Source organism: Phallusia mammillata, chromosome 5 (assembly GCF_965637545.1).
Source record: "Phallusia mammillata chromosome 5, kaPhaMamm4.hap1.1, whole genome shotgun sequence".
Classification (NCBI taxonomy): domain Eukaryota; kingdom Metazoa; phylum Chordata; class Ascidiacea; order Phlebobranchia; family Ascidiidae; genus Phallusia; species Phallusia mammillata.
In genome coordinates this window covers 14,015,501-14,027,229 of record NC_137256.1, presented here as the reverse complement: position 1 = coordinate 14,027,229, position 11,729 = coordinate 14,015,501, and the positions used below count along the sequence as shown (strand labels likewise).

General features: G+C 37.1%; 2 protein-coding genes across 2 annotated transcripts; both read left to right on the top strand.

Moving 5' to 3' along the window:
* The first annotated feature begins 4,018 nt into the window (after window positions 1–4,018).
* Window positions 4,019–4,959, top strand: LOC145228797 (uncharacterized). Its single transcript, XM_080093982.1, has one exon. It carries the CDS (start codon window positions 4,109–4,111, stop codon window positions 4,718–4,720), a length of 612 nt encoding a protein of 203 aa, XP_079950108.1. The 5' UTR covers window positions 4,019–4,108; the 3' UTR covers window positions 4,721–4,959.
* On the top strand, window positions 4,874–11,716 carry LOC145228796 (GTP-binding nuclear protein ran-1-like). Its single transcript, XM_080093981.1, has 4 exons — window positions 4,874–4,958; window positions 5,026–5,207; window positions 10,991–11,113; window positions 11,245–11,716. Exons 1-4 carry the CDS (start codon window positions 4,874–4,876, stop codon window positions 11,524–11,526), a joined length of 672 nt encoding a protein of 223 aa, XP_079950107.1. The 3' UTR covers window positions 11,527–11,716.
* The last annotated feature ends 13 nt before the right edge of the window (window positions 11,717–11,729 follow it).

The window sequence follows — 11,729 nt, the reverse complement described above, 5'->3', positions numbered from 1 at the left end:
ATTAATTCTTCAATTCATTTTTTACCTTCATTTATACCAAATGCTAAATCTAAATAAAAAAATTAGTCTATACCAAACTAATCTTGCAAGTTACTGAGCTAATAATACTGTTCATGGTGTTTAGTTTCACAAAAAAGTGAAATTGTGACGCGGTAAGGCGCCCCTGTTTTCTGTTTCCTGTTTTATAACAATGAACTTCGTAATTCGTATGTACCCGAATACACAAACTGCACAAGTCATACGTAATAAAGGCGCTGTGACGACATCACAAACCAAGCAACAAAAAAGTGAATCAATTAAAAATATACATCGCCTATACTTTACACATGCAATCACTGCTTTCCTTGGCTTGACATGATACCTTGTCTTAATGACAAAACTAACTGGTTACTTTCCAATGCGCAATTTACGGCTATGTAATATGGAATGTCCAGACTTCATGTGAATGCCGCATTCTGTTCCAACGAACTATTCTAGAATTTTAACGTAATGTTTGTGGCCTGATTATTTCAGTGTAGATCAGTGGTTCTAAAACTTTTTTATTGTCGGGGCCAAATGGTATTTTTTAAGTGTGCAGGGAGCCGCAAAAAAACGAAACCTTCAGAAAATCACTAAACATTATTACTTTGAAAGCTAAAATAGCAATCTTTGGTGGTTTTCTGAGGTCTGGTGCGAGCCGCAAAATAAGTAGTTGGGAGCCGCATGTGGCCCAAAAAACCGAGTTTGAGAACCACTGGTGTAGGTCATTATAGATGGTGTATTTTTAATTTTTGTAGTCCTGAAATAAAACAAGTAACGTGAATACTGAATAGTTTACATAAAGTTTGTTCATTGCATAGATTATTCTTTTTATTAAAATAAATTTCATGATTTTTATAGTAGGCTACACATGAGTAATTTGGGTACTAGATCGCGTATTTAAGACCAGCACGGCCACGAAATAATCACACAATGGCGATATCTCGAAATTACGAAAACCTAGGGTTAGGAACGATACCAATCTGTAATTTCCAAACTAGATGAAGTCAAGCGTGAAAAAGACAGAAACAGAACTTTTATGGCATCGAACAGAAATAAGGTGCCGTCCCAAACAAAACTTAAACACTGAAATAGTTCTGGGGAGCACACCTTTCTAACTCCCCATACCAGTGGTTCTCAACCACCCCCGGGGGGCACGAGCTGTGCTCCGGTAGGTCACGGGAGTAGGTTTACTAGAAACACACACTAAATGCCATTTTTTGAATGCATAATTAATGCGTGTTGCAAATAACTTTATTTCCTAATTTAATCGATTATTTCACATACTATTTGTCTATACTCTATATTGAGGTTTTTCACGATTACGGATTTTTGTTTACATTATTTGACCTGTTTGTACTTTTTAAGGGGGGCACAGGTCTTATACAGGGTTACATAAAGGGGGGCACGAAGCCAAAAAGTTAAGTTTAGGCAGCCACGGCCCACGAAAGGTTGAGAACCACTGCCCTATACCTCCCTGACCCCTGTTCTGCTATCCGACATGGTGCTTTTTCATGCACGTTTGCACGTTCTCACAAAATGTTATGAGATCAGTAGGGCAATTATATTTTTTAGCAATATAAAAAATTTGACCTACAAATCGAAAATTCTGAAATTTTTTGACAAAATTTTGACGTATGAAAAAATCAAGAGCTGCACCTAACCTACAGCTGCCGTAAAATGACTGGGGACCTACAAAAATTTTAAGCGTTTTGAGGTGTTGAGCATCACACCATATCAACCTAAATTATTTCACAATGGTTTTATGATTCACAATAAGTAGACAATGGGCCATTTACAACAGTATAAAGTAGGCTACAAGGTGTAAAATGAAAAGTTCACTGACAGTGCAACCTGTACAACACCACGACAATGCAGTTTGTAAACAATTTTGACAATCTGTCAAGTCAAAAAATAATTGCCCTAGAGATCAGCGAACCGGTTAACATTACTGGTTACGGTCAATGGAATTTTTGTAACAGAACCGGCTGAAAAATATGACTTTTGTGATAGAACCGGCCGACAAAAAATGGAATCCCACCACTGGATATGACCCCAGCGGCAATCTAAACAAAATAGCTTCCCATTTTATTGTGATGCCACAAAAGATTTTAGTATTTCCTCCAAATCTTATCCTTATTGTTATAATACACTACGCACTAAATTTCAAATCATATTCCATGATCACATTTAATTAGCTTTAGGAAGTTTAGGCCGACGACATTCGGGACCCACTTGTTGTTTGTTTGATTGTTTCAATTTCCGCCGTTGAGTTGCAAGACCGTTAAATCACTGGGAAACACCAGCGGCCGACGTAGTATTAAAACTAACAACCTTGTGAACACAAGGGGGATTGCACCAACCACTCCGCCATAATTGTAGGTCACTGATGTCATCTTTAGCTTACCCTACCTACCCTACATTTAGATTTTATGTATTAGTACCGAATTCCAACATGAGATTGCCATTTGCATTTTTTAAGGGGGCCACAGGTCCTACAGGGATACTTGAAGGGGGGCACGAGGTCCAAAAATATGTACCCTAGTTAGTGTTTCAGCAGTACCTAAGTCTGTGGTGTATGCATTAAATTTGCTGTGGTGAATAAGTTTATGTTATATCAGTTAGATTGTTTGGACTGTATTGTAATTGTGACGTTCTTAATTGTATTTGGTTTAGGTCAGGGGTCGCCAACCTTTACCACTCAAAGAGCCATTCGAACCATAGTAAATTAAACCCTAGGAGCCACAAAGTCGTTATGAAATGAAATGCAACTTCATAAGCGTTTTTTAATTGCATATTATTGGGCACATTGGTAAACCAGCCTTATCAGCAGTGAAAGCAAATTAATCTCCCCATGTAGCGTTAAATGTTCTGTTTTCTTCAGACGCTAATTTTTATTTCTTTGTTTAACACGTTTGTGTCATAACAATTTCAAACAGGTGTTGTTGCGCGGGCACACACACTGCAAACCAAAACAGTATTTAAGAACTTGCGCGCCGCCAGCTTGCTTCTTTTTAGAAGCGCGGTGTGTCCGGCAAAACCGTCACAGATTTTAAAATCAAATGTTTCAAACATTCGGTAATTTCAAAACCTGAGCCGATATGGAGGGACCAAAGAGCCGCATGCGGCTCCGGAGCCGCGGGTTGGCAAACCCTGGTTTAGGTGGTCAAGAATCCGTTTTAAATCACTGGATAAATACGCGATTAATGTATCGATTCAGGAATTCGGCCCGCCAAGTACTTCATTTTCCCATATCAGGCCCGCCGACTGGAGAAGTTGCCCGCCCCTGCATTAAATCCTAGTGGTTCCCAACCTTTCTTTGATAGCGTACCACTTGCGCATCAAAAAAGAAGTTTTAATCATCCACCAGACATTTTTTTTACAGATAACTGTAAAACCGAGCACTTGGTTTGTGACAAACTGGCCACAGTGCGTTAAATCCGACATTTTTTTGTTTTTGCTGTTTATTACACATGAACACGTTTTTTAATCCGATTTTACACAAACGTTCAAATTTTATTTTGACCAAAGGTCACCTTGGAGTATTGTTTAAAAATAATCTCCACTTCCTCGTAGATGAATTTATAACCGGTGAAACAACGATAATAAGTTGCTTGTCCCTTTTTGGAATAAAAGGCGGGAAGAAATCAACGACCACCATTTGCCCCTCCAGGCCACCACCACGTGACAAACAATTTCGCAATGCGGTTTTTGTTACGCGCGGGGCTATAATGATTTTTTTGTACATTTTGCAGTACCCTTGGTATATGTAGAGTTTCTAGAGAAAATTATTCAATTAGGTTTCGTTTCCATGTCAGATTCGCTCTCCATGGGCGGTTAGTTTGAAATAACTTTTCAGCTGCGTCTTGTTTATCGGACAAAGGTTACTATTACCAAGCACATAGTTTAAACTTTAAATCTAGGTTTTTGAAACCTGAGATTGAGATGATATTATAGGCGGTTATATTTTTATACCGATCTTTTTTTATCAAACTAGATATTGTACTGCTGGAAACTTTGAATAACATTGTTTTTCTTGTAACATTTTATAACATGAAATGTTTTGAATTTTGTTCTATTACAGTTAAACATGAAAACAATGGCAGACTGTAAAAACCAAAAAGAGCTGACAGTTGCTATGGATGAAAATCTTCATGCTATTCAATATTTTGGAACATGCGCAGAACAAATGACTGATATGGTTTTTAACCTGTGTGTTCAAAACTTTATTGCTCTTATTCCAGCGACAAGGGCTTATCTCCATGAGTATTTTGAGGATGAATTAACATCACCAGAGCAAATACAAACTGGAGTTCTACAATTTGTTGAGCTCTTTTACTCATCTCTTGACTTGCCATCAGAAATACTAGCAAACTACTTAAACCATGTAGTTTTGAACATTCCATTACATGCCATGGTTCAGGATTCCATCCTTCGACGAAAATTTGAAAAAGTTACGAATCCGGTCACATCAAAGCATGCTGATATTATTACAGACCAAGAAAGCAAGATACAGGACTTAAACTTTCAGATCAAAAAAGCAAGACAAGTGCACACACTTCTACAAAACAAGCTTCAGGATGTTGATAAAATTGAGCACAGACTTTTAGAGTTGTTAAATCACATTAAGATGTTAAACAGCAACTCTGATATGAACCAACTTACTAGCATACTAAAACAAATTAAAAAATGTAACAAATGACATTTCAATATACTACCTTGATGTTTTTATCCTATATTTTGTAATGTTTATGAAACAAATTGTTTCAAAATTTAAATATTTTCTATTATAGGTATTAATGTTTGGCAAATATATCTGACTTTCAATTTATTACAACATTAGGATAGCAACAAAATGGCACTTCAACAAACACAAGGACCTATTAGTCAAAATGGGGTTGCATGCTTTAAATTAGTTCTGGTGGGAGATGGCGGCGTGGGTATGTTTACATTTTATTTTGAATTTTTAACTGTAGGAGTTAATTTTTCTTGTCCTTCAAAATTTAGGAAAAACTACCTTTGTAAAAAGGCATCTCACTGGAGAATTTGAAAAGAAATATGTGGCTACATTGGGTGTTGAGGTGCACCCTGTTGAGTTTTGCACAAACAGAGGACCTATTCGTTTTAATGTTTGGGATACTGCTGGACAAGAAAAATTTGGAGGTCTTCGAGATGGTTATTACATACAGGTATTCTCCTTTTTGCATAGTTATCTATAAATGTTTATCAACTGACAATCACTGGCGTAGAGCACGGGGGTGCCGCGCACCCCCGGCTTTGACCTTTGTATAACGTCAATATCGCATTTTGTTCCAGTTACGTCGGTTTTAAAACGTGTTTCCAGCCAAATACAAATGCGTTTGTAGTCATGTTATTGATTGAACAGACATCGGTTGTAACGCAACAATTGCATTGTTTCGAAATAAACGGGATTTTATTGTAACATAAACATGACATACAGACTAACGTTTTATTATTATTCGGCGCAATAACTATCTGCAATCAAATATTATGAATTCCTTGAACCGACATTAAACAATGCAAGTTGCATATAGCCACTTATATGTTGTTGTGTTGGTCTCCATTAACGATTCCTAAGCCGTCTTTAAAGTCTGTTTTCAAAGCACTGCAACGACCTAAACTAAACCAAGGTGACCTCCGTGTAGTGGCCAGCTATATTTGAACGTAAATTGCCTCTACTGTTATTTCCCGCCGTAACAAATTACTTTAAAACTAAATCGTTGTTAAAATTGCTGATTCGGCAAATTGTCCTTTCCTAGCCTACATATGTTATCAGACGCACAGCAAATGTCGCAACCACATGATTAAATTGTGTTAAGTGACTATTTGCAAAATAATGTTGAGGTATCGGTATTTGGTCCCATACTGCCTAAGTATCCTATTATAGGTAGATATCCTGCACGTGATATACGTATTGGCGCCGAAGATCAAAAGTCGCACCCCCGGTATTTTTCAAAATTCTACGCCTATGCTGACAATATTAGGCTATGTTTGATGTGATCTACTATAAACAGCATGTCATATTGCTGGGATCAACTTTTTATGTCCCAAACCAAGATTAGGTTGTTGCATGAAAATTTAGCCTGATCGGCCTGATGGTTACCCTTATAGTCCCAAATATGTGCTGAAATAGAGCTGTTAATGTTTTTGTCCCTTGTATCTCACTGTGGTGGCAGACATCACTTATTGTTGGTCGTGGTTCTCTGTCACTACATATAATAGTTTGTTGTTGTATTTTTCCAACGATAGTAAGTAGGGATGTTCAAAGTAGAATAACTGGGTATTCTAGAACAATTGTTTCAAATCTAGAATATCGAATCCAATTCTTAAATTATTTTTGACTGTACAATCATTAATCTTGACAACATCTAAAGTAGACTAGTTTAATACATTATAAAACATATTTTTCATTTATAATGTAAAAAAGAACCAACCAAAACAAAAAAAACACGGGAAAAAACTTTGCAAACTGCATTGAAACTAAATGCCCCGAAATCCACAAAGCCAGAAAAATTAGCATAAGGTTAAAAAATAATTATAACAATTTTATTCAGTGATTTTTAGTGCCTTCAGTAGAAGTAACTCTGTTGTAAGCATGCTGTGGTACTTTGATTTGTCTGGTGGCAGAGAACTGACATAGACTCCCTCGTGTACAAATATATAACATTTGGTAACCTAAAACAACTGCAAAAACAGGCACCCTAGCAAACAAAGTTGGGACATTGGGTGATACATTTTCAAATCCCAATTAAACTACCTGCGATTTTGCAACACAAAACGTGAACTTTGCAGCGTTTACTCACTACATTTTTATGTTTGACCAAATCGTCGTATGTTTGGGGTTCCTTCACTGTTATTGTGATATTAACAGACAATCCCATACTTTAAATCGCTGCCTAACGCCATGACCGTTAAACGTTTTTTTGTTGCCAAAGTCGGAAAACAATTAGAATCTGGTAAGATGTTGCAAAAAGTCGCCGGTGCGTTGTTTAATGGCATAAACGTAATGACGTGATCAGATGCGTAACAAGTGCGCTAATCGTATGCTTCCAATGCACAACCATCGGTATGCTGTTGTTGTAGCGACTCGTGACTTGGCGTTAAGGCAGTGGTTCTCAAACTGTGATACACGTACCACTAGTGGTACGCCGGATCTTTTCAGGTGGTACGCGAGTAACTTTCTTCGATACCTAATTTAAGTCCAATCTAAATTGCAACTCAACAGACTCAACTGATCAGCCCTGGTTTGGGCGAAACTCGTGTTTTCGACATTCTTTTGAAACTGCTAAATAAGTTGGCAAGTTCGAGAAAATGGGCCTGTTTCTTGATCTATCCATTCAAACAGGGTTTAGGACTTTAGGTGGTACGCAGCAATACAAAAAGTTGTCAGGTGGTACGCTACCCGGAAAAGTTTGAGAACCACTGTGTTAAGGCGTTGTAGAGCGCTGATTAGGCGGCGACGAGTCACTTGCCATCTTTTGCAACTGGTACAATGACCGGGTGTCGATATTTTTACTTTGAACATCCCTAATAGTAAGCCTATGTGTGTTTTTTTTATTGTAAAACAAGGTTGCATATTGTACAACCTTTGTGTTTTGTACACGTCAGGCAAAACTTTGTGTGCAACCAAAATCGAGGTAAAAGGTCATCAATGCCATCTGACTACTGCACAACAAGCGGTTTCACAGAAAATAAACATATTGCGACACAATAAGAACGTTTTTTTGCATTGCACCATTTTCTCAATTTTGGAACCCCTTCTTAATGGGACACTGTCGCATGCTGGATTGTTTTAACCGATTGGTCAAGAAAGAGTGCTTCAAACTTTTTTTAATTTACACACATGTTAGTTGGTTATCCCAAGTTGATTCTTCAAAAGTTTGACCCTAGCTGACCCTAGCTGACCCAGCGGTTGACGTACAGTAATACTCACAAAAGTATGATCCATGAGTTTGATGTTTTAAATCATTTTGTGACTTTTAGTTCAATTTAGCCATTTTTTTCACCCCTTTAGCCGCAAATAAGTTGTTAACTTTACCAGTTGTTTAGGTCAGAAATACAACCCTTAATGTGATATACAGCTGTTGGTGTGGTGTTATTATGGGTCCCCTTCCCTGAAGGGGACACATATTGATTTTACTCAAATTGTTTGTTTGTTTTTTCTTCCCAAAGTTTGTCCGACTCGTTTTTTCCATCAAATGTTTGATGGATTTGGCTGAAATTTACACAGATGGTAGATATAGTTATGTAGATGTGCATCCCACTTTGTTTTTGTTGATAACCCCAGTATTTACCCCGCTAGCCCCCTAAAATGGGTTATTTTCTTCCCAAAGTTTGTCCGACTCGTTTTTCCATCAAATGTTTGATGGATTTGGATGGAATTTACACATATGGTAGATATAGTTATGTAGATGTGCACCCCACTTTGATTTTGTTGATAACCCCAGTATTTACCCCGCTAGCCCCCTAAAATGGGTATTTTTCTTCCCAAAGTTTGTCCGACTCGTTTTTCTATCAAATGTTTGATGGATGTGGCTGAAACGTATACAGATGGTAGATAAAGTTATGTAGATGTGCGTCCCACTTTGTTTGTCCAAATAACCCTAGTATTTTCCCCGCTAGCCCCCTAAAATGGGTGAGTTTGTAAACAATGTCAGAATTGGCTGAAATTTGGATAGTTTGTAAAGTATGCCATTTATAGTTAGTACATTTACCCCACAAGCCCCCAAAGTGTAAAACGTATTTGTATGTTACTTGACACCACAAACGAAAGATTTCTGTTGCTCAATAGTGTTACAAGGGCAAGCAGTTGTATGTTACTCGTTTGTGACTTTGTGGATTGCTTGGTGAACATTTTTGTGCCATGGCAGTTAGGGGGTTGTTAACAGCCCTATGATGTAAGAAACATTAACGGTTGTTGCTCAAAACACCTCTAGTGGTCGACATTTTAAACATTGGCAGATTTGGCTGAAATTTTGGAGTACTATTGATTGAGTCATGGAGGTTTCCTATTTTTTTAGTTTGTGTGTCGGACCCCATTAGTTACCCTACTAGCCTCCTAAAATGGGTCAGTTTTTTAAACAGTGTCAGGATTGGATAAAATTTGGGTAGTATATATGTGGACTATGCTATTTGTAGGTTTCAATTGATGTGTTTTACCTTGTAGCCCCAACATTTACTCAACTAGCCCCCTAAAATAAATGAACTTTTAAAAAACGTCCTAATTATATGAAATTTTGCCAAGTTTATTAAACATACTAAGTCCTCAAATGTTATGTTTTGCCCTGTAGCACCACAACTTAACCAACTAATTCCTAAAATAGGTGACCCTTTTCACAATGTTCGAATTGAATGAAACCGGACAGCTTGTAGAATTTGCTATTTATTTTTTGTTTTACCCCGTTATGCCACTACTTACTCCTTCGTTTCTTTGAAAAGGAACGTTAAATAGGACATAGTTCAAACAATATCTGGGGTGAATCTAAATTTATATAGTTTGTACTCTACATAGTATTATTATTTAAGCCCAGTGCCGATCACTGCGTTTTACCTTACAACACTTATAGTGTATATGCAAGGGCAATATGTGCCAAGCCACCCTTCTAGTTTGAGTTTATATCAGCCTAGTGGTCACATTTACGGTCCCAAATATGTATCAAAGCACATTTTGCCCTTGCTAACTTAATTCCCACTGGGGAGATGGGAGTAAATGTAAGATCCGAAATGGCTCCTGCCCCATGCATAACCACGGGTGTTACTGGACAAAGTTAGTTGTATTACAATGTGAGGGGTGGAGTATATCCCACAGTGGGAGATTACAACAGCATTATGGCATAAATGTATTGTGGATTTGTCAAAGCAAATGTATTGTGATTTGTCAAAAGCTTCTTCAATATGGACATGATATAAAATTGCGAAACAACACTTGGTTTTTGTGTAGGGATGAATCCAAATCTGCTGTTTATATGGGGTAATTGAAACCAATAAAATTTTGTGTTCTGACCATTTATAAAAAGTAAATGTATGTGTAACACAAAATAGGTCAAAGGACTAGCTGATGTCTAGTCAGAGGGCACTAACAACAACATACCTGTAACTATGGCATTTAGAGGCATGCTTAACAATTAGTATGTGAGGTTTGTTTGTTACCTATCGGTGACTCTGTTTGCAACATGTTGTCAGCATTTAATTGTGTTTCGATTTTAGAAACAAAAAACATTTTGTCATACAAGTAGAAGCTTCAGGATTGATTGTAAATATCGCAAAGAGAATGCAGTAATACCGAGTATAATAACATTTGACATTGGGACATACAAACCAGTCCAACATGAAATGCACATATGAAACACTTTTGTTTGCTCACAATGCAGTTACTCCTAGTGAAAGCAATAAAAACCACTAAATTAAAACAGTTTTTGAGCTTTGTTTTCTCTCATGATTATCTTTGTTTGTTGACGATCATGGCCGGAATGTAACAAAATGCATTCTCACTCATGGTGGTAAAATTTGTCTACAGTGGCTGAGTGGGGTGTGATATTGATAGATTGTAATTCAGGTCATAAGGCGCTGTGTTTTGCCCATAGCCCCACCACATACCATACAAGCACCCTAAAATAGGTCATATTTTTATTAATAATGTCTATTACACCTTTGACTATTGCTTTGTTTGACACTACGCTGACTACAGGTACTATAAATATGTCAAAATGGAATAAGACTTCAACATTCGTACATGTTGCAGCAAATACTTTTCTATTGTATTAGGGGTCCATTCTGGACACAGTGCTTTGCTCTTTTTTCTTTCAAGTTTGTTTCTCAGTTTTAATGAAAATGTGTATCATCGGCATGTCAGTTTTTACCCGTCAATTCACCTGCACCACTTTAAAATGTAACCAAATGTGTTGAAATGTAGACTGTTCTGACTTGGACAATGTTACTTTTTGTTTTGTAGGGTGAATGCGCAATAATTATGTTTGATGTCACTTCAAGAGTCACATACAAGAATGTTCCCAACTGGCACCGGGACTTGGTCAGAGTCTGTGAAAATATTCCGATCGTACTTGTTGGAAACAAGGTGAACACCCCTGAGTTTTTGTCTAATTATTTTTTAAATTAGTTTGTGAAAAGTTGATGAAACTACACCAGTATTTGAAACATTAAGACAATCACTACTAAAACATTTTATTTGTGCAATTTTTTTTAAAGGTGGACATCAAAGACAGAAAAGTCAAAGCTAAAGCCATTAACTTTCACCGCAAGAAAAATCTGCAGTACTATGATATTTCAGCCAAATCCAATTACAACTTTGAAAAGCCATTTTTGTGGATGGCAAGAAAGTTAGTTGGTGACCCTAATCTTGAGTTTGTACAAATGCCAGCACTTTTGCCCCCAGAAGTTAAAGTTGATGAATCTCTTATGAAAGAGTATGAGGCAGAATTGGATCGTGCGAAACAGGTTTCCCTGCCTGATGAAGATGATGACTTATAATCAGTACAAACAGTCGCTTGCTTGTTCAACTTTTTAGTCCTGCTTAACCCACATTACAACCGATTTTAATTTGAGGAAACAAACATGTGTATAGTTATTGGTAAAATAAATTGTATTCCACTGCCCTTTTTGTTCACTTGAAACATGACTTGTAAAGTTCATTCAAAAATAAAATGATTTTTTTCTTGTTCTTGCACAGTATG

Excerpts from the sequence above, each read along its gene's own strand:
- LOC145228797 (XM_080093982.1), top strand. The coding sequence starts at position 4,109 with ATGAAAACAATGGCAGACTGTAAAAACCAAAAAGAGCTGACAGTTGCT.
- LOC145228796 (XM_080093981.1), top strand. The coding sequence starts at position 4,874 with ATGGCACTTCAACAAACACAAGGACCTATTAGTCAAAATGGGGTTGCA. Across the intron at positions 4,959-5,025 it reads GGTGGGAGATGGCGGCGTGG|GAAAAACTACCTTTGTAAAA; the intron begins GTATGTTTACAT and ends TTCAAAATTTAG. Across the intron at positions 5,208-10,990 it reads GAGATGGTTATTACATACAG|GGTGAATGCGCAATAATTAT; the intron begins GTATTCTCCTTT and ends TTTGTTTTGTAG.